Raw genomic sequence first — 22,684 nt, 5'->3', positions numbered from 1 at the left:
TCCGAGACCGGTTCCCACGATCGGCTCAGCCACGTGCAGGAGGAGCTGGTGGCTTTTCTGTCTGCGCTTCACACGCCTTTTGTATTCGTCACTAATCCCCAGGGGACAGCAGGGGAGAGGAAAAGCACGCAGACGCGCACGTTCTGTAAAGATCCTGGGTGCCTCCTGGTCTCTCACTGCACCTTTATGCTTTGAAGCTTCTCACCGAAATGGGCTTCCCCCCACATCTCGCAAACGCGTGGGCAGCTGTTTGTGCCAGATGTTGGGGTGTTGGGACAGTCTCCCAATGGCACCTGCCTTGCAATGAGGCTACGAGAGCAGGCACAGCCCCATCTGCTCTTCCCACCCATCGCTCTCCTCCCTCCCACATTGCCGCTTTGCACGTGGCCATGGTTAGACATGCCAGCCTTGGGCTCTCCTTGGTTCCCGTGGGTTTGCATCTCGAGCAGAGGCACGGCAGCCCTGATAGCCGGTGGAGCGTGCAATCGTCCCGCTCTGTGGCTGGGGTCACTGCGGCTCTTTTCCCTCCTGGGCTCACCACCTGGTCGTGGTTTTAATTGAGCTCGCTGCAGATTTGAGCAGTATTTCAAAACACTCGGTCTGAAGCTGCTCACCAAAGGAAGGGTGAAGTATAGCAGAGGAGGGAAGGCAAATTAATGCTAGAGGCAGGATCCAAAAATAGCAAATTCGGGGGCTAGCCCGGCTATGTATTAAATCTTTCAGGAGAGGCAATCTATCGTGAAACAGGGAGGGTGGGAGGGAAGAGGAGGAAATTGCTCTTGGGGGCAGTTAAAAGTTCACGTGGATCCAGTTTTGCTCCCCCACAGCATCAGCACCCCATCCCGTGCGGCTCAGCCTGGGGACCCCCGGCTGCCTTCGCTGCAACGCCCACGGGGGACGGACCCAGCTGCCCTGCTGCAGCCCGTGGTCCCTGTGCTCTGGCTGGCTGGAGCAAGGCTTGCTGTGGCTGCGGGGACCCCCAGCCTGACGCAGTCGTAGTCGCAAGGTGCATCCAGCCCCAGCAGAGCTATAGTCCACTGTGGCCCCGTGCCAGCAATAATACATTGGGTTTAATTAAAGCAGTATTTTTTCATCTCCCTCATACGTTATTTGGTTATTACTTTAGAATCAGCCAAGGAATTCTTGCTTTCCCCCCCCACTCCCTCCCTTTCTCTTTTAATCTGCTTTCTCCCTCCTTCCTTTTGCCCTTTTGGTGTCCTTTCCCTCATCCCCAGGGTTTTAACTTTTCTCAGCTATCACAAAGTTGTTAAGATGAGGAAGCCCAGGGTTCATAAGGACTCATTCGTTCTGCTGGGATCGGCTGTTTGCAGTAGGGGGAGACGCCAGTGGGATGTGGCTCGGTGTGCCCCAGCCGTGCCCCGGCCGAGTGGGGCAGGAGCTCGCAGGTAGAAAGGCTCCGTCACGGGTGGAGGAGAGGGCGTTTCTCTGTCTCAACGAGTCCAACACCGGACTTGAATTAGATTTCTACTGAGTCGTTTGGGCAGTGCCAGCACAGCGGGGAGCGGCGGCTCAGACGCGGGGTCTCTGAGATGCTGTTAGATGATGCGGCTCCTCACTTCAGTGCTCAGATGGTGCCCTGCAGTGAACCAGCCTCACCACCTGGTTTCTTGTCCTGCCATGCCTGCGCTGCCCGCAGGGAGCTGCGGAGATGGTGTCTTCCTGGGAGCTAATGCCTCAATAGGAAAAAATGTATTTGCAATGAATATTTTGTTCTGAAACACCCTCCGCTCAATGGGATGCTCGGGGCTGGACTGAGTTCAGCTGGGGCTGCAGGGGATCTGCTGCGAGGGGTGAGACAGACCAATAACGTTGTCATTCCTCTCCTCCCCCAGGCCCTTCCCGTCGGAGGAGACCACGGAAAACGATGACGACGTGTATCGGAGCTTGGAGGAGCTGGCGGAGTAAGTGGCCTCACCTCCTCGCGGGGAGGGGACACAAAAAGGGAAAAGTTGCAATGTAGTTCCAGCAAAGTCAGATAAAATTTGACAGTGGGGCTCGGAGAGCCGGGCCGGCTGCTTTGATCGTCTTGCCAGGAGATTTTTGTGCTCTGACAATAGTCCATCTCTTCCCATGTAGAGCCCTGCGAGACATCACTTTTAATCGGGTTGAATTTACGAGTGGCTCGGTGGGGGGCGAGGGGGGCCAGGTCCACGAGGAGTCCCTCTGCTCGCTAAATCCCATCATTAGCTGCAAAACCCCGGGACGTAATTCATCCTCCGAGCCGACTGAAGCTGAGTCACTTGCTGGGACTGGGGTACCCATTGCTAACTCGGCGCTGGACACCCCCCCCGCCCCCCATGGCGTTTTTGGGGCTGCGTAGGTGCTGGCACGCGGGTCTGCGTTCCCCGTGAGCGATTTTTGGACCACAGCAGCCGGCCCCAGGGCAGTCCCTCACAGGGGACCTGTCCTGCCTGTCGCTGGTGGCGCAGTGGGATGCGGGGTGATGCTGCTGGGGTTTCTGTGTCTATATTTTTCTGGGTCTCTGGTGTCTGTGTTTTGCTGCCCACGGTGGTGATATAACAGGCTTTTTAAGCAACCTTGAACTACAACGTATACGGTGAAACGTGGGCCCTATCGGAATTCGATGGCAGCGTTCCCATCCGCTTCAGCGAGGCCAGGGTTTTACTTATGAAGTGCAGTCTGTTTCATATGGAGGGAAAGTCTGTATGTGGCTTTATACAGTTAAATATTATTGTTCCACAACATAAATAATAAGGCTCCTTAATCCAATGAGTTCCTTATGGCTTCAGTTATTACGAAAGTAAATCATAAATTACTAGTCGAGGGAACGGAGTACCCTGGAATCCCCTGCTCGCGGTTTGCTCCCAGCAGCTACAGTTTAATAAAATTTTAGCTTATAAAGGGATCCTTTCAAGAATAACATTTCCCCCCCCTCTCCTAAAGTTCTCAAAATCCCTTTAATACTGGGTTTTAAAATTCCTGATTCTCACAAATAGGCATGCTTTTACTTGGAGAAAGGTTTGTGTGTGAACTCGCACACAAGCGCTCGTCGGGATGGCAGCCCTCTCCTAGAAATCCAGGTTTCGGCGCGGTGTGCTCGGAGCAGGTTATTTGGTGTTGAAGATGGGTTCCCAGCTTTAACTGCTCTGCTGCAGGCGGTGCAGCTCCCGCAGGGTGTCCGGGTGGAAGCTTCCCAAACTGTTCTTCAGTCCTTTGCTCGTGGCTGCGAGTTGGTCCCTCTATGAGAGGGGCTTAGATGCCCAAGTCCTGTGCTCAGGTGACTTAGAGGTTTATTTCTTATTGACCGCCCTGTTCTGTCCCAGATTGTCTCCAACTTTTAACCTTCCCTTTTTTCCCATTCTTTGCAAAATCCTCTTCTTTACATCTTTAATTAGGACCACTGGGGAAAGGCGCGTGTAAATCAGCATGGGGATATTGCACAAACGCCTTCATCCAGATCTGCGCTCCCGGTGCAGCCAGGTTGCGCACGGAAACACAACCTACGAAATGGAGATGTAATTCACCCGTAACTGTAAAAACCCCAGAAATGCCCCGGAGAGCCCCTTAGCACGAGTGTTGCCGCTCCCGCTGCCTGGTGACACATCAGCAATAGTCCCCTTTTCTCCCTTTGACAAGGAGCGTCTCTCCGTGCTTGACAAGGAAACGTTCATTGGAAATTTGCCGGTCACAGTGGTGCATACTGGGCACCGATGCTGGGCGCCGGCAAACTGCGGGGCCGCATGAGAAAGGTCTTTCTTAGCTGCTGCCGATCTCCAAACAGCTGAACAAGGGCGTCATTCACGAGTTGGGAATGATTCATTCCGTCCAGCGTCTTTGCATTTAATATTGCTGATGATCCAGCAGCCTTGGGAAGATCCGAGTGCATCCAAAATGCTTTATTGGAGGCGAGGAAACGATTTTCACAGCACGCAGTGAAGTGAATCCAAAATGCTTTATTGGAGGCGAGGAAGCGATTTTCACAGCACGCAGTGAAGTGACCCAACGCGTGGAAGGAACTGCTACCGAACAGCACAACTGGGCAGAGCAATCTTCCCTATTGCAAGAGAGACCCCTCCATCTCTGGGTGTTTTTTCCACGTTAACTTGCTACGTCTGTGCAGCTGAGTGATTATTTTTGCCCTTTGGATCATTTTGGGGGGATGCACAGTCCTGTCTGTAAAACCACTATGAAACGTGCCGCTACAAGGGCCCAGCCTGCCGTCCCCGCTGGCCTCGAAGGGCCGGGGTGCAGGTGAGGAGGGACAACCCCGGTGGGCTCGGCACCGCCAAGTCACCCCCCGGGAGAGAGGAGTCTCCCAAAGGGAGCTCTCTCTGGTCGTTGTGCTGTTGGGATAAAAAGCTCAGGATAAATATTGAGCTGGTTCTAACAAGGCATTTTGGGGGCTGGTAAAAGTGGGGTTTTTTGGAGAAAGTGCTTAATTTCAGCCTTAAGTACTTAAACGGAATGGTTTGGTGTCCCCCATTAGAGATTTTGGGTGAATTCCTGTTCTGCCAAGCATTCAAAATATAAACATGTTTGTGGCGGAGGTGCAGATGTGGGAAACAGAAGGAACTAGACTTTGTCCCCGTTGTCCCCACAGTGCTCTAAAGAGCGAGGACCTTCATCCCGGCGGGCAGCGAGGTCCCCCCCGGGGCGCGGAGGAGCCGTGGCAGCCGGGGACAAAAGCCAGCGCCGGGGCTGGGAGCGGATCAATAGCAGCGCCACGAGGGCCGTTTACCTGCGCTGCAGAAACAAGCTGTCTGCGTGCAAGTGCGGGGTGGCCACGGGGTGCTGGTGTGTATAAAGGATGTTCATGCCTTGATGAACCCGTTGTGCCTTCACCGTTGGGGTGTTGCGGAGATTATGCTGGGCTGCATGCAGCTCCCCGGCGCTGGGTCAGCCATCCAGCAGATCAAGGCAGATAATTGCCTGGAAGCAGCTATTTATTTTTTAAAAAAAAAAAAAAAAGCAAAACTCAAAAAACAAAAGAACAATTGGTGATGGAAAGGGGAGGGGAAACTAAAAGGGTATCAGGGGAGCTAGAAAGTTCTCAAATTCCCTGTCCTCAGCCTGCTGGCCCCTCGGTTTGCTTTGCCGTCGGCCAGATGGCAGCCTGCAGAGAGCCCGGGCAGATGGCGAGGGCTGGCCAGTTTGCAAGTGGTGCCTGATCGATACTGGGAGGAGCAATAAAGGGACGTTTGTCCTCTGCTGCCTGATTTATTTCTGCATGCCCTAATGCCAGACCCTTGAGCAGCAGCCGGTTTTTGGGGAGTTTGCCCAGGAAATGAGCAGGGCTTTGCAACGGCAACACGCGGGCGCGTTCGCTGGAGCCTGCCCCCAAAAATCAAAGCGACCCTTGTCCTGGTGAAGCTCCTGTGGGTCCGCAGGGATGTGAGCCGCCGCCTCCTGCACGGCTACAGCTGCTGGGCACTGATGGCAGTAGGCAGTTATCTACCTCGCTGCTGAGCATCTTCCCCGCCGACAGCTTTTCCATCTCTCTAGATGGCTGTTTCAGCTGCCCCAAACCATTCTGGTACTTCTGAAGTTATACTTAACATTTAACCTAAATTTTCTCTGCTGCCACTTAAGCTCTCTCCAGTTGTCTCATTAAATTTATGAGAGCAATTAATCCTGGTCCTCTTTACAGCACCAGAACCTTCTTTATCATGAACCTTCTCCGCTTTATGGCACTGTCCCTCTGCGCTGGCACAAAGCCCGGCAGGCTCGGCTGGATTACGGGTAGGGTGGGTTTTGGGTTGTTTGGTAGCTATTTGAAGAATTCAGAGTCAGGCAGAAGTGCTGTGAATGATTTGACGTGAAACATTTAATTTGCATAACTTTTACCGCCTTTTTTCCTTTAGAAGTTAATTGCTTTGAGGGGAGAAGTTGTAGTGTTGCAAAAAGGACAAAGAAAGTGTTTTAAGCAAAGCAGCTCCCCACCAAACCCTGCGCTGGAGCTGGTGTGTGCCCCCGGGGGGGCTTTGTCCCGCAGGTCGGTGTCCCCCGGTCTTGTTTCAAGCCGCAGCTCGCTGGGGATTTATCCCCAACAGAAGCATCGGGGATAGTGGTGTATTTCCAAACCTTTCATCGTAGAGAAGGAGATTTGCAGAAGATCTCCTGCCTGGTCTCAATTTCTCAAGCGATGCAACTCGTTTGGGGACAGACTCTGCCAACAGCCTGTCTCCTGCCAAGAGCTTCTTGCTGAAGTTTCTCCTACTTCTTTCCCTGCTGTCACCAGTGTTGCCTCCTCGTATCTTCCAAAATAGCGCTGTGATCAGCAGAATTTCTCAAGTGCATTAAAAAAAGTAATGAATAGAAGAGCCAAGGTGAGGTGATAAGTTAGCTGCCACTTTTCTCATTATTTTTGCTGTGTTGGAAAAACCACGCGTGCCAGCCAGTTAAATAAATGGCTCCGTGGTACAAGGCACTCAAGCCATAGCACTTGTAAACGCGTCTTTTCTTCTTTGTCACCAATACAGATTTCTATATGTCCTGCTTGTGCCATTTCTAGGATCATGTTAGTTGCTATAACCGTGTGAGGCTCATTCTTGGGATGATAATGTTCCACTTTGAACGGGGGACGTAAGAACTGAGTAGAATAGATGGCAAAAGGCTTCTCTTGCTATTTCCAGATGCGAGTCTCCGTCCAAGTACAATCTGGCTAATTAAAACCCTGCAAGATCTTGAGTCCAACGACTGCACATCTTGCAGTCCTTCACACTGAAACCTAAGCCTGCCAGATGTGCTGCAAATATAGGACTCTGCTTGTCCTCGTCTGACGGAGACAGTGAATGAGGGGGTTGGTTGGATGAACTGTCTATTTATAGCTGTAAGTGCAGAGTAAGAATGAGAAAGTGGAGGATTACTGGGGCGAACTGGAGCCTCGCAGCTGCTGGGCAGCTGTCTCAGGGACCCTGCAAATGCACTTCCAGCCTGGACCCGGTGGTGGCTCTGAGGTCTTCTGGCTCTTAACTTCGGCCACAGGGCTGGAAATCTGGGTTTGTCTTTTGGTTGTCTTATTTTAGCTCCTTCTCTCTCCTCCTCCTCTTTCTTTTGCTCTTCCTGGTGGTTCTGGCTCTTTCATCAGCAGAGTGAAAGCAGCACCATGGTTTGGACAGGTTTTTGGCGTGGTAGGTTTGCCCTGAGGGCGTCGCTTGGGCTCATCCTTGGATTCTTGAGGCTGATACAAACTCATCAACTTCCCGGAGCAGCTTTTATGGATGAAGAGGTCCTTCGGTAGCCCTCGAGACCCTCAGAGCTTCCTCACTTACCCTCCTCATCCACGGTGTCATTGCAAACGTGATGTGCAGCATTCCTTTACCATAGTGGATCTGCTGCAAATTATTTACCTGCAGGGCCATGAGGGACCATCTGCCCCCATCCCCTGGTGTGGGCAGCCCAGTCCGGAGCTTATCTTCTCCCAAAGCCCAAATGCAGGCTGCGCCCTCTGTTTTGGCCCAGTGCTGAGCTCTGGAGGGCTGGTTCCCAGTGGTGGGAACAGTGGGACCGGTGCCTTCACCCAGGGCAGTGAGGTTCTTCCTCAAACTAACTCAACTTCGGCATCCTACTTGGGGAGATGGCACCTGGAGGTGCCAGGGGTCACGGAGGGGCCCTGCCCTTCCTCAGCTCGCTCCTTCCATGTCCCTGTTTGTCCCTTACTCCAAGGCAGCAGCCTGGCGTTGGTCCCTCTGTTAAGGGAGCTGCTCCTTGGCGTGGCTGCTGCCTGCTTGGGACGGCATTGGTACAGAGCGGGCATTGCCAGGAAGAGCTCGGCCAAAAGCATTGGTTTTGCCTGAAATTGCCTTAGATATGAAAAGCTTTATTCTTTTGGCTTTGAATGAGCTTTCCTGGCTAGGCAAGGTGCTGCCAGCCCAAAGCTGGTTACATCCATCCTAATAACAGTAATTGCAAATGCTGGCGTTAACTCTGAAGGGTGGATAAAATCCCTTTCCTAAACTCAGAGCTGTCAATGATCCTAATCCAGGCAGTAGATCGTAGGCTCTGATACCCACGGGTAACTCGCAGACTCTGCTGCTTTTATTGAAGGAGTAAATTACTTTTCTTTGTGAAGAACGAGGTCAGGATCTGGCCTTCCTTGCTCAAATTGTTCCGTCTACACGTGACATGCTTGGGATGCTGAATTTATTGCCTCCCACAGCAGGGGACTGTGCTAAACATGGAAAGTACCTGCCCCACTTTCCCTTCCCATACGGCATTTAAAATTTAGTGTGTTCTTAGGTTGCCACTGGCTAAAATCGTCCTCATACCTGTTCTCTTTTTTTAATGATGGGAGGGTGCATATTTTCAACTCTGATAGACAAAATGCAGAGACGGATGAAAATCAGCATGTGCAAAGCAGTGGCATCAACAGCCGTACGTGCACCGGCAAAGCTCGGCTGCTCACGGGCTGCTCCGGGGGAGGCTAATCTGCACGTTTTACTGCTCTCCATAAAACTGGCAGCCTCTGGTGTTTCTCAGAGATGTACTAGGAATGGGCTTTAATAAATAAGGGTCTGTTGGACAAAGGTATCGTCGTTTTAATACCACCACGGCTGTCGTGTTTGAGCATCTCTAGTGCCTCTCCCCTGAGCTCTGAAATGGAGGTGTCTTTCCAGATAGCCCCAGGACAAGGGACTTCTCCCTTTTTTTTGCCTCAGGCCAGAAAATGGAGATGGGAAGGGCTTGTACTGGTGTCGATGAGCAGGAACGAGCAGAGCAGCAGGGACTTGGCCCCTTGGTTAGAGCAATGAGAGTGGCGAGGCGCTCTCAGGATGTGGCCCCCCGTGATGGGTGCAGTGTTCGTGTCAGATGGCTCTTCACACTTCTGTGGGCAAATATACTGTGTTTGCCCTCCATAGGTGTTTCTGCCCCTTTCCTGGTGGCCCAGAGGAGCTCTGGGTAGGGCCAGGCTGGGCCAGGTCTGTGGGGCACCCGTCCTTCTCCAGGCTCGGTCCAGGCAGCCTGCGATTCAGCAAAACCCCTTCAGCATCCCACGCTGCCGCCTGGGTTTCTCGTGGTGATGTCCTGGTGTGTGCCAGGCCACGGTCCAGAGCTCGTGGCTTCTTCGTAGGGGAGAAAAGGAGGGCTTGTCCAGGCTGGGGCCCCCACGCAGCAGCCGGCTGGGGGCGGTCAATGCTGAGGTCTGAGGCTTGGACGTGTGGTACCTGGTTGTGCAGGAGAGCAGGTCCAGATGATGCTCGGGATGCGGGGCTTCCCAGGAACGCCTCAAGATGCTCTCTTCTCCTTCTGCACGTAGCCCGAAACAGTTGCTGAGTGCTCTCGCGGCGGGGGATGAGCAGCCATCACGCAAAGCGGGCTCTGCTCCGGCAGCAGCATCGCCGCAGCACTCGCCGTGGTTGTGTCACGCCCAGCCGGGCTCGTGCTCCGCGACATTAACCCAACCATACGTTTCCTAACAATCCTCGAGCCAGGGAAATGATGTATGGAGAGACAGCCAGCAATCCGAGAGGTGCAGGCGGGAAGGGAAGATTAATCAGGAACCGGGAGTTACTTGCTCTGGATAAGGAGCAGAGCTGAGAATATAAATATTGGTACAGATAATAATGGTGACGGCGATGCTTGGGAAGGGGAAGATGGATCACCAGTTATTAGTGGGCATTATTACAGCAGCTGCAATGCATCACTCTGGAAGAATGGGACAGATACATCATGCTAGTGTATTTATTTAAAATTCCCAAACTTTTATTAAATAAATCTGTTTTTTTTAAAAATAGAAAGAGCTGCATTTAGAAAAGAATTAAAGCCCAGTTTTGCAAACAGATGTGCTCTGCTGCTCCATGCTGTGTAATATAGAGATGTCAAGCATTACAGTTTGAGCACAGTTTTACACCTAAATATATTTGTATGTAATTAATACCCATGTTGAAAGAGACAGCTTGTAAAATATGAGAACGCTGTTTGATATTCCAGCGTTTCACACTGTGCTGATCCCGTGGGGTTGACTTCAGTGGGAGCCGTTAGCAATCAGCACCTGTAGATCTAAGCGCTAAAATTATTATTGTTAATTGCTATTTATTATGGGTTGAATTTTCAAAAGTGTTCTAAGACTTAGGAGCCCCTGGGGGAATTTGTAAAGACTCAGATGACAACTAAGTACCTAACACCATCACCTTTAAATACAAGTTGGGCACTACGTCTCAGTGATGTCTTTAAAGCCTGTGCTTGCAGGGGCATCTCCTAAGTGATGTGGACAGTTCTGAAAATGTGACTTGTTTGCTGCTTAATTTATCTCTGACGTAAATATTATTACTGGGCTCTGCTCAGTGTTGGGGCTGAGCATCACCGAGCTGAGCGTCTGATGAGATTGCCGTATGGCGATCAGGAGAGTCTTCCCCTCTTCAGAGAAATGTTAGATTAAAAATCACCCAGCTGCCCATCAGGGCAGGGATTGTGCTTAGTGGGAGTTGGTGCATCACCCGGTGAAACTGGATCCAGAGCTTTTAAACCTGGATGTGGTGGCCGTGGCTGGAGGGAGCGCGGGGCCATTGCTGGAGGCAGCTGCCTGGGCCGGGCTGAGCTCTGCCGGTGGCTGGTCCGGGCGTTACTGTGGGTCCCTGGACAGCCCAGGGGGGTCCGCTCAGCCCCGTCACGCTTCCCCCCCTCAGCGAGGCAGGGCTGGGATGCTTGTACCTACTGCACGGAGCCATCGGGTGATTATTTAGTATCTGCTTACTGCTTTGAATGGACATGGGCTCCTAGGGCAGTTTGCAGCCCTAATGGGAGGAAGGGGGGTGGTTTCTTTGGCATGAAAGAAGCCTGTTTGTGAGAAAAGTCAAGCAGACCAAGAATGAGTGCAGTGTTTTAAACATACCAAAATCCAACCCATTAAAATTTATTCTCTAAGTATAATACGGTTAAAGTCGCTGACGCAAGAGCTGCTCCTTGTCCTAAAGAGGAGAGGCAGGAGATGAACTGGAGGCTGCGGGCATCTTCGGAGGCAGGCGGAGCTGGACCCAGCTTGATGCTGGGCTCAGTTGCGTGCGGCGGCTCAGATGGTCCCGCTGAGGCGCTTGGCCGGCGGGTCCGTCTCGGCCGGGCCGATTAGCGCCGAGCAAAAGCTCTGCAGGGGCAGAGCTGGCAGACCGCGGCAGGCTGGGCATCAGAGGCGTGCCTGGCACGGGGCTCGGAGCGGCTTCTTGGCTGCGATCCCCGCTTGTGTCGAGCAGTGTTTTGCCTTTTCCAGCCTCCAGCGAGCGGGAGGATGTGCAGCGGGTACCGATCCGGGAAAAACAGACTCCTAATGCAAACAGGGAACGTGGACCAAGGATGTCAATGCTGTGGGCCAGGAGAGTTTTCTTATTGTCGTGATTATCCTCCCTCCTTGGTGTGAGCAGTCGTTCATTTGCCTGATCAAGTGACAGCGAACGTGCCCTCTTTGTTATCGCTAAATCGCTCTCCTTCTCATTCCAGCGAACATGATCTGGGGGAGGATATTTATGACTGCGTCCCCTGTGAAGATGAAGGCGATGATATCTATGAAGATATCATCAGAGTGGAAGTTCAGCAGCCCATGGTAACAATTTATATGCATTTTTAAAGCTACGCCTTGATGGGAGGGGAAGGGAGAGGATTCAAGTAAATAAATAAGTATCTGCCAATGACAGGTGATGTTGTGGGGAAGCAAATTGCTTTGCATCGCTCCTCGAAACCGAGCTGCCTCGTGAGAGGTAAAAATAAGCCAAGCTGGGATGGCACTGGCCCGGAGGAGGTTCTCTAAGGAGTTTCCCAGCCCATCATGTCATCTGAAGGAGTTTGGGGAGGAGAAAGGGAAAGGGAGAGCTAATAAGCCCTAAAAGATAAGCTAAAAATAGCAATTTGCTGCTGAGCCAAGGCAGCGTGTGTCACTTCAGCCCTTTCTGGGGAGAGGGGAGCGCGGTGGCTCTGCCTGCTCCATCAGCCAGATGTGCCGTGTCTGCCACGGGTATTTTTAGATCGGGGCAAGCGCTGACAGATCTGTGCGTGGAGGATCCAGCGCTTGTTTGTGCCTGCTGCTGCTCCTGCCTGGGTGTCTCGGAGCAGGTAGACATTTACAGCAGAGCTTTCTGGGGCAGCAGGGACCCGTGTGGCTTTAGGGACAAGCAGCCAACCCCATTCATCATCTCTAAAAGCCTTTCGATGATGGAGAAACCCGGGTGTGCAGCATGCACAGCCTCATGGAAGGACTTGCATTAACTCCAAAGGCTCTGGTGCAAATATCGTGCTCTGTGGATGAGCCAGGAAGGTGCCAGTAGCCCTTGCATCTCCCCAGAGGTGCTCACAGCTGCCCTCGCTACCTGTGTCCCTAGTGCCGAGGAGACCGGCTGCCCTGGCTTCCGCTGATGCAGAGCTGGAAGGGACCTTTCCACCGGAGTGTGACCTTCCAAATTTTCTCCCACCCCCTGATATCTGCCACCCCCAGGCTTTGTGCAGACTCTAATTACTCTCTCCTGGCTGCAGACAGCGCTGATGACGGTACCTACCTCCCCATAACAAAGTAGGATCAATGGACAAATTTGCTGATCAATTAACTCTCCGGAGCAGAGTGCGTGGCTGTGCTGGATGAGGTGCTGGGAGGCTGGCAAGGCAGGGCTTCACCCCACGGCGCCCAGCAAACAAGCTGAGCTGTGCGGCAGCGATGCCCACACGGTGATTTCTCACCCATCCCGAACCTGGCTGCAAGCGGTACCAGGACCACGATGGTGGTGGTTGAGGCATTTCATCCCTTCACGCCTTGTCTGCAGCCTGAGGAGCTCCCTGCACACCAAAAACCCATCTGGATCAAGAAGTTGGGCACAAAATATTCCCACTGACCCTGCCAAAGCGCTTGGAGCTGTTCATGGACACCAGGGGCAATGCTGAAGTCAGCACAGCTCATTGGCCACTGGTGTTTTTACTGTGTGGCTATCAATTGCAGAAGCCAGCTGGCCCAAGAACTGGCCCTCGGGAAGGTTTTGGTAGGAATTTCTTGCATAAGAGGCAAAAATGGGGGGAAGCTCCCACCATGTGGGTGCCCCGCAGCCAGGTAGTGCAGCATTAGGGTCAATGGAATTGGCGATTTTTCACTGTCCCCTCCACAAAGATTTATGTTTTCTCGGACACCGCTGAGCAGTGATAGAGGCAATGGCTCTGGTTCCCTTTCCTCCCCTTCCCTGAGCAAAAGAGTCTATTTTTAATATGAGCATCCACATATCTGTCTAAATAACGGCTTTTTTTTTTTTTAAGATTTGTTGCAATAGCAAGTGTGTAACGCTAATTGGTTTCTTGTATTTCTGCATGCTTCAGATTAGATATATGCAGGTAAGACGCATTGATCAAAATACTGGTTTCCATCCAGCTGATAGGTCGGAGCTGTGAGTTAAAGGGGGTGTACAGAAGGTGTTCGCTCCTGTGCATGATCATTAAAACCCGATCACTGAATCACCTCCCAGGTTCAGAGACTGCGCTGAGAAGCGCAGCACCTCCCGACACCCGTTTTCAGCTCCGCTTTACAGATGTACAAGCAAGAGAAGTGACTCCAGGAGCTGGGGCTTTAAGAAACGCGTGTATTATCAGATTTGACCTAAAATCATGAGAATTCGCAACCCTGGCAGGGGATTTGTATAAGTCTAACGTATTATTTATGACCCACTTAGGCTCTGTTGTGAGTTTCATCTTAAGCAAAAAAAATGGGGAAAACCAGCATTTATCTCTTATTTATTCTTTAGCTGATAGCCTTTGGTGATGTAGCTATAATAAATGCAAAAAATACAGTGCTTGCCATGTTGAAACATACTGAATAGTACAGCCAGGGTTCCTTCCTAATTTTTTTGGATAAAAATAGTTTCCTTTAACATTAAACCGGTAACAGTACTCCCCTGACTTTCCAAACTTGCGCTTGTTCTGAGTTTGCCGTCACTGAAGGCTGAACTGGAGCTCTGCTCCACGTGAGCAGGTTGCTGGACCACTCTTAAGAGTATCTGACCGTGCGTTATTTTTCCTTTTTCTAGAAAATGGGAATGACAGAAGATGACAAAAGGAATTGCTGTTTGCTAGAAATCCAAGAAACTGAGGCCAAATACTACAAAACACTTGAAGATATAGAAAAGGTAAGAACTGAGCCTTCTTTTCTATACCGTCGCCTTCCACATCATCGCTTGATCTTGCATTAATCTCGCTGTATTAGTTCTCGCTGCGAGAGCTGGCAGATGTGATGAGGCAGGATCGATGCATTCACATGTAAAATTGGAGAGAAAGGGGATCCAGAAAAGCCATACTGACAAGCACAAATGTGCAGCCTGGAACTGTAGGAGCCAAAGAGCATATTTTTTCTGATCGCTGCGTATTGGAAATAGGCTGAAAACCGTCCTGCTGTGTCCCCCCTACCCCGGGGTAAGAGACTCCCGCTCCTCGCTCAGCCAGGCCGGTCTCGCTGATAAGAGCCGTGTTTGCCGATATCTTATCACTTTGATTGCTACGGAATAATTTCTTTATTCTGGGCATTTTTCAAATGTGCTGAAGCTGTGCTGACTTGTCATTGAAACTGATTGGATTAAAAGTAACATTTTTCTGCTTGAATTCACGGGTTTTAATTGGTTTTGATAAATTATTGTTGTGCCTTTCTTTAAAAAAAATAAAAATGAACACCTCAGCAAGACAGCGGAGTCGTGGATGCGGCTCGAGCCTGGAGGTGGTTTCTGCTCCGAGGAAAGCAGCAGGAATGAAGAACAATAGTGAAAATCAAGCTGCCATTTCTAATCACCCTAACGCTTTTGTTTCCTCCCCTTTTGCAATTATTTGCCTCTGTCTGCTGAAAGTCCCCGCAAAGAAGCTGTGAGCAAAACCAGCATGGTGGAATAACGTTTCCCATTTTCCATAAAAATGTCCCAACGTACGTGTCCTTTATGTAAATAGCCCTCGTTCCTTGGAAACAGCCACAGCCCTTCTGGCTCAGTCTAAAGGAAGAGTTAAATTACCGCTTCGATATCCATTAAAAAGGCTTGCGAAGGCTCAGTAGGCTCTGACGGCATGTTACGGGTAGAGGGTCCTGTCTTTGGTGCATTGCATCAGGGCTTTTTTTGTAGTTACAAGTCATGTAGACGTTTCTATTAATATGTATTTGTTCGGAAAGGCATTTCCAGTGTAATCACATCAGCGGTGCTTTTTCAAGGGCAAAATTCTAGTGAGGTAATCAAAGAGCTAAAAGGATGCTTCAGAGCTCTTCCCAACTGCAGCGAGGTGAAGAAGCTGTGTGCGTTTAAACCCCTCTCCCTGTAGATTTAGCAGGAGAGGGGTCTGCGCCCACCCACGGCTGAGGGTCTTGTACCTTCCCACGCCTGGAAATGCCGCGGGGACCAAGGGGAGCTCGGGGGAAGATGCACCCACGGGGGTTCCTGGCTCCCACTTGGGTCCCTGGCGCAGCCTGGTCTTGAGAATTGTGTTGTCATTCTTCTGCCTTTGCAAGTGCTTAAATTCATTAAAACCTGGCTTCTCCCTGCCCAGGTAAATGCAACTGGTGAAGCAGGGAAAAATACCTCCCTTGCATAAAAAAACCCTTGCTCACTCCTGTCTGGTATTTCAATCCCTTTTCCATTTACCTCTTGCAGAACTATATGAACCCACTGAGGCTGGTACTGACTCCCCAAGACATGGAAGCTATCTTTATCAATTTGGAGGTAACGGCGAAGACATTGTGGCTTAAATCTTTGTTCTTTTCACGGCAGCTCAGCCACCCTCCTACTTAAGAGAAGACTCAGATTTCACGTTAGATTTGTGCATTCACCTGTAGAGGTTCAGTCCTTCGTGTGCTGTGGAGCTTGAACGGGTTTAGGAGATATTCTTTAACACTCAATTTTAGAGTTGGGGATTATATGAACTCTAGGTAAGAAACCAATTTTATACAGAGGATGTTCCAGGGCTGGGGCTGTGTATTTTAGCTGTACTTAGAGATGGTTTGGGCACACCGTGATGAAGGGATTTATTTCTACGCTGGCTTGCACGGGGTCTGGGTCGGAGCCTGCCCATCTCCTCCGCTCCCTCCAGACCTGCAAAAGGGACTTTAATACACATGGAAATCCTGGTGCATTTATCGCTTTATAACCTCCCAACAGAATTACACCTTTGCACTGCTGGCCATGTAGGGCTGCATCTCGCTAGAATGACTTATTTTAAAAACAGCTAAAAAGAGAAAAAAAAAAAGAAGAGAAAATGACTGCCTGATTAAGTAGTGAATGTGCATTTCTTTAGGCTCTGTTTGCCCACTCGCTCTGGATGTGTTTAAAGTATTGATTGTTTCTTTGTTTTAGGACCTAATTAAAGTGCACTTCAATTTCCTGAGAGCCATCGACGTCTCTATGATGTCTGGAGGAAGCAGCCTGGCAAAAGTGTTTCTGGAATTCAAAGAGAGGTAAAGGAGACCCAGTCTTTAGGCAGCTCCAGTTTTAATAGATATGGGTTAATATTTGCAGGGCCCGTCTCAGAGTTTAGAACAGAAACGCCTGTTGCAGCAGACCAGTTTTGTATCCTCCGCAGCTAGATGCTCTCAGGCAGCCGAAACATCACTCGGTGCCGACACTTAAGCAGCCAAATCCAGCCACAGCAGTGCCAGGTCCCCCGGGGGCAGAGGCTCACGCTGGGACATCTCCCCTCTCTGACCAACCTGGCTAAATCGGCGTGGCTCCCGTGGATGCGTGTTCTTGCAAGCCCACATCTGCATCTGAATTTTGCCAGGCTCGCAGCCTCCCATATGGGACCAACTGTTTTGCAGGCTGAACATAACACTGCATTTGCAGGGGTGTATCAGAGGGGATAAATATGGGAACGCGACAATTACGGCGAGCCAGAATGGAGGAAAACCTCACTCGCCTTCAAGGGTTTAACGTAGTCTTCTCCTGCAAGCAGCAGCGGGGCTTTAAGGGCCTGTGATGTGGTGGGATGACTTCTTTGCAGGGGAGACTTCGCTCTGGTTAGATCAAAGTGATTACTCACTCTAAAAAATCACGTATTTGGCACTGCTGTTGTCCCGCACCTATTGCATGATGAATAAATGGAAAAGTTGCTTTCGCAAACATAATAGAGTCTGTGTTTTGGCAGCTGCAAGCAGGAGTACCCCAGAATGCAAAGATAAGGTTAATAAAAGCCTTTAATATCCTTAATACTAATCAAAGGCCTGATTCATTGTGGAATCATGCCAGGGTGTTATTTCACTGTGATTAAACCAGTGTCTAGACACAGAAATGCCGTTCAGAAGTCAATAACTCCAGAAATACCATCTGCATTAATAATACACCGTAAGGTCAGATATTCCATCATTCACAGCACCTCTTTTTAGAAGGGGAATGTTTTCTGGATTAAATTAAAAAAAGTTTCCAAAGAAGAATGCAAATAATTTAAAAGTACTCATAAAACTCACTTAGGTGATTTCGATCTCCTAATTCCTGGCTTGGCTCCGTGCATGCCGGTGCCGTCCCCGGGCAGCGATCCCGAGCCGAGCCGCTGCCGACTGTGCTCGGGACAGAGCTGTGCACGCGGGAAGCAGGGAAGGGACACGGGAGGAGTCGTGGAGGTGCTCCCCAGGGAGATCTGCATGGCTCTGCAGGAGCACGAGGCTCATTTTTGGGCTGACAGCCTTTAAATAAATGTTTGCTTCTGTTAATTTGCTGGTGGGAGCTCAGCAGAGCGCTTGTAGCTGATGGGTTTCACGCAGGCGGGTGAACGAACCGACCCAGTTCCTAAGGGAGTTTGCAAGCAACTTTTAAAAGGACCTTAAAAGCCTTCCTGAGAGGTGAATGAAGGAGCCAGACTGATGGCTGCGAGGTCGCGATGGCAGCTCCGAAGCTGCGTTCAGCCCATGGGGGTCTCAGGGACCTCAGCGTCGTGGGGAACTGCTGCTCATGGGGAGTTTTGGCTTGGAGAAGACCCCAAAACCGAGCTCTCGGGGATGAAGAGTTTGGAGCGACCTGATCTAAATAGGCAGGGTCCTTTCCTATGTCAGGAAAGGTGATGATACCACATTTTACAGCAAGGAAATGGGGCTGCAGGAGGGGAAAGTGAGCTCACCTGGGGAGACAGTGTTGCCCCACCAAGAAGGGAACGTGGACCTCCAGAGTCCCCGCCTGGTCCCTTTTATATAAGACCTTCCTCCATCAAATTTATCTGTGACAAATAGCTCTCGCTTCCCTACGCATCCGCAGAGACATCCCGGCAAAATGATGTATTGCTCCTCCCAAATAATCTTCGTTAGAAGGCAGTGAATGAAAAAATTTGTTTACCCAAGTTACTTAGTTCTGAATGAATTCAGAATGAATGTATTCTTGGATAAGAAAAAAGAACAAAACAAAAAACAACAACAAAAAAACCCCAAACCACACACCAGTCCTCTATTTTCCTTCTGCATTCACTTGTAATCAGAGATGTCCTCAGCTTACTTGATTCTCTCTTACGCTGCCAAAGCATGAGCTCTCCATGCACCCATTTTTAATACCAGCAAGTCTGATTTTTCCAAGTCAAGCTGTGCCAGATTCACATAGGATCCATTCTTGTATTTCCTACTGACATCATTCTTTCTCTTTTGAAAGAGCCGCTATTCAGCCTCCTCCTTAGCATTAAAAAAAAGAGCTTATAAATAGAAAACACTTACTATTTGGGATACCCAGCCGACACTGTTCCTTTGTGAAACCACTGAAAGTATCTTTCAAGGCCTGACTCATCACAGCCTTACTGCACGGGGTTAACAGAGGCAATTCACAGTTGTTCGACTCTACAAGAAAGAAAAGGGGTGGAGGGGAAAAACAAGATACATTAACTTTTAGGCCAGTGAAAGGAGTGACGGGTTTTTGCTGTGCTATTTGAAGAATAAGAAAAGGATGCTAGAAACTAGGTATTTTAAAAATGTAAACAAACAGTGTAGATCCATTTTCTGATGTATTAAGTCTTTGACATAATATATCAACACTAAGATCTCTGTGCTACTGGTTTGATAAAATTGCATCATGCTAAATTAAAGCTTTGCAGCTTTCCATGATACAGATCCTCATTTACTCTTACTAGTTACATAAAGCACCTTTGTTGCAGGGAAACTTTACTATTACTTTTTTTTTTTTTTTTGAAGGAAATAGTTTGTAAATCTCTTTCTCTGAAAGCCAGAGGTTTGAATTTATGCTCCTAAAGCCTCTTTGAAACTCTCCAAGTGCTGGCAAGGTAGATATTATTGTGTATGTTCAGAAGTTGTCAAGGGGAAAAGGCAGAATAATAATCTGTATTGGCTGCTGCTTTGCCGGGGACTGCGGCTCCCATAAATCTCTCTATTCAGTTCCCCACTGGGGTCTGAGAGTCCCACATTTATGGAGCGACAGCGGGTCAGGTGCTCCCAGATCATCTCCATCGAGAGATGAGGCCCCGAAATAATGGATGAGTTGCAGCGTGCGATGGAATATGTGTCTTATCAGCAGCAATGCAGTTAACGGCAAGGAAGGGGGGGAAAACCCAAACCTGTCGTGCGGGATTAATGAGTGAAGTGAAGGAAAAAGGGGGAATCCACAGCAAAACTGCTCTGTTTGTGTCAGGTGTTTAAATTTGTAGCCCAGGGTGTCCATGCAGAGCTTCACTGTGTTTCCAAAGGCTGTGACAACCTTCTTTTCCCAAATTACTTGGTCTCTTGATCTCTAGGTCCCTGTGGCCCGTCCTGCAAGGAGCAACGAGCTTTCTAAAATGTGTCCTTGGGTTTTAAGGGGATTCGAAGCCTCTCATTCTCTGATGAAGTGCAAATTATCATTGCCCATGTCTATTCTAGGCATGTCTCAAGAATCAAGAGTTTCTTGCCTTCTTCCTTACTTGGTGAAATATCCGGAAACCCTCAGAGAGGAGCACACATCAGCCAAAATCGTTTTTTGGGCTGTGAGCAGCTGTGACTCGGGAAATGAAGGCTTTTGGGGAGATGAATACATGGGCTTGAGCAAGCTGTATTCGGAAACGCTCTCAGGAAACGGATTTTTGTTGTCGTTTGGTCTTGAAGCGCATCCCTGCTCTGCCTTCACAAGCCCTGGTGCTAATATGGCGCAGCCGGAAAACACGCGTGGCCATCAGGGCGGCACGGCGCCTATCGAGACATCAAGGGGATTATGGCGATGGTGTAGTCGTGAGAAAAAGCTGACTTGCAGCCGAGGAGCCGCGGTGTTGGATTGCAGGGGTTCAGCGCTCGCCCCCTCCTCGTGTTTTAGTTAATCCGCAGACCCTCGCTGGGGTTGGAGCCGTTCCCCGGGAGAGGCGAGCGCCGGCGGTGACCGGCAGCTTGGGCAGGGATGGGGTCCCAGCTCTTCGCTGTTTCTTTTCATACTTGGGCTGTCGTACTTGGGATGCGCCTAGCTCTTGTAGAGCCACTTTGTAACCTGCTCTAGGAAAGGTCTTTCAGCATGGAGCTGGGTTTCCCTTTATTATTGTGGTGCTCCGAAAGCCCAGCTCTTGGGGGAGCGGTGGTTAAATATATATCATGCTTGGGAGTGGAGGAATGAGCCATCGTACCTCTGAAAACGGGCTCCTCTGGCCACTTGGCCCCTTCTGCTCGTCGTGAGCTGAATCACCCCCACGGGCTCCAGCTCTGGAAACTTCAAAAGATTTAAATGTTAAAAAGCCGTGCCGTAAAAGAGTGTTAATGCTTTACTAAGCAGTTATATGGGGGAATAGCTGTTTGCCTTGTCCTTTGACTGTATATAAGTGTATATATATATCTTTTATAACAGGTTATAACTGCCAGCAAGTGTTTCCGATTAAATCTGTGATTTCCCCCTCTACAGGCTGCTGATTTACGGCAAGTACTGCAGCCACATGGAGTATGCCCAGAACACGCTCAACCACCTCCTCGCCAACAGGGAGGATGTCAGGCAGAAGGTGGAGGTGAGAGGGCAGGGGGCATCGGGGCCGAGTGCTGCCCACCCCCCTTGTCACGGGTTTTGGAAGGACTTGCTGGAGCTGAGGGCGTGCTGGGAATGCTTCAGTTAGCAAGAGAGGGGAGGGATGCGGGGGTGAGGCTGTGCTGCCCGGAGAGGGAGCAAAGCTGGGGGTTAGCTTGTCCTGATCCCCTGCTTGCCCCTTCGTCTCCCCGCCAGACACGCTCTCTGTCCTTCCTCCCCCAAATTTATCCAAGTTAAAACAAGCCGGGTGACTTTATTTGAGTTGGGACTGTTTGTGGACAAATTCCTCTTTGGGTCGTGCGGGGAGACCCAAAGGTAGCGAGCATCCTCGAGCCAGGAGCCCAGTGGCTTTCCAAGGTCACACGCAGCGTCAGGGACAGTCAAGAGGCGAACCCAAGTCCCCGGACGAATGCCCGGATTACTCCCCTGTCCTCCTTCCCCGGTGTAAAGGCTTAGTGTAAATAGGGGCTGATCCAGATACTAAGTAAATCAAAGGAGCCCCAGAAGGGATGCATTGTTGGAGCTGCTGTTTTACCCAGCTTTAATTCCTGCTTTGGTCTTGATGCTAATCTGAATTTGCTGGGCTGTCTGTACATGTTACCTGGTTTTTCGCAAACGCTCTTTGATTTTCCGTGCAAAAGCAGCAACCCGATTCAGGGATAAAACTGCATTTAATCGTTTTTTAAAACGCGTTCCCCGGATCTCGCATCGAGCCAGTTGCTGTAACATCCAGTTGCTCCCGTGCTTTTCCTTTCTCTCCCTCCCTCGCGGCAGCTCTGCTCATCTTCCCGGGGGTGCACACAGGGGGTCTCAGCCGGCACAGCAGAGTCACATATCTAAATGGGTCTGGGCGAAGGTAACAGTCGCAAAACTTCCTGCGATCACGTTAGCTCATCTTAATGACTTAATGCTTATCAGCGAAACCACAGCAACTGGCTGCGTGCTTGCTTCCAGCCCCTCGCAAATAAAACGCATTAGTTCAAACCATCGAGGAGGTGAGTTAAGCTAATGCATTTCATTTGACATTTCCCGAGGTCTGAGAGCATTCGTGTGCTCTCCTAATGAGCAGTATCTCATTAAGCTGGAGTAGTTGCATGAGAATGTCTGTATTTTAGGGTCCAGACCCTGTGTTTTATTCCTCGATAACCTCTGCAGTGGGGGCCCTGGCACTGGCTGGGTGCTTGCAGGGACCACGAGCCGTTTCTCATCCGAACTGAGTTTACAGAAGCAAAACGTAACAGCGGGGGCACGTTGGAGACTTTTTCTGTGGGGGAGCCGTTGTTTTCCCCCAGCTGCTTCACCACTGATGTATTGATTTCTTTAATAGGAATGCACACTAAAGGTTCAGGACGGGAAATTCAAATTGCAAGATCTGCTAGTGGTTCCAATGCAAAGAGTTTTGAAATATCATCTCCTGTTAAAAGTAAGTGTTTCAGCATTGGCGCTTCTCTCCAGCTGCCATCCTCGCTGTAGCATCTTTCGGCTTTTACAGTGGAGAGTGAATCATTGCCAAATGTAGAGTTGAAGGGGGTTTTTTTCCCCCTTCAAATGAAATAATTACTAGAGCTACTTAACACGACATAATATTTGTGCCGTCTCTTAAAGTACGGTGACCTAGGGTAATTCTGCACTTGTTAGCCACAAGAGGCAGTTAATGAATATAAAATAAGCTTGCATATAATCTGATTATGTGTGAAATTCCTCCTGTCAACTCCGTGTAACAGATCTCTCAAGCACCAGCCGCTTGGCGTGTTCCCGTCCTCCGGCCGCAGCCGCCTGCCCTGGCATCCCTGCCGCCACCCTGGCAGCAGGCAGCCCGT

The 22,684-nt window shown here is 50.1% G+C and overlaps 1 protein-coding gene across 1 annotated transcript in view; it reads left to right on the top strand.

The window, feature by feature from the left end:
- The window catches only part of VAV2 (vav guanine nucleotide exchange factor 2), a 121,618-nt gene that overhangs the window by 82,317 nt on the left and 16,617 nt on the right, over positions 1-22,684 (top strand). Inside the window, exons 4-11 of the mRNA XM_009287041.1 lie at positions 1,854-1,922; positions 11,413-11,515; positions 13,264-13,278; positions 13,968-14,066; positions 15,564-15,632; positions 16,263-16,363; positions 20,748-20,847; positions 22,192-22,287. Of these exons, the coding sequence (XP_009285316.1) occupies positions 1,854-1,922; positions 11,413-11,515; positions 13,264-13,278; positions 13,968-14,066; positions 15,564-15,632; positions 16,263-16,363; positions 20,748-20,847; positions 22,192-22,287 (652 nt within the window). The remainder of the gene's footprint in view (positions 1-1,853; positions 1,923-11,412; positions 11,516-13,263; positions 13,279-13,967; positions 14,067-15,563; positions 15,633-16,262; positions 16,364-20,747; positions 20,848-22,191; positions 22,288-22,684) is intronic.

Source organism: Aptenodytes forsteri, unplaced genomic scaffold (assembly GCF_000699145.1).
Source record: "Aptenodytes forsteri isolate BGI_AS27 unplaced genomic scaffold, ASM69914v1 Scaffold136, whole genome shotgun sequence".
Lineage (NCBI taxonomy): Eukaryota > Metazoa > Chordata > Aves > Sphenisciformes > Spheniscidae > Aptenodytes > Aptenodytes forsteri.
Note: the sequence above shows the minus strand (reverse complement) of the source record. Positions and strands in the feature narration are given on the sequence as shown.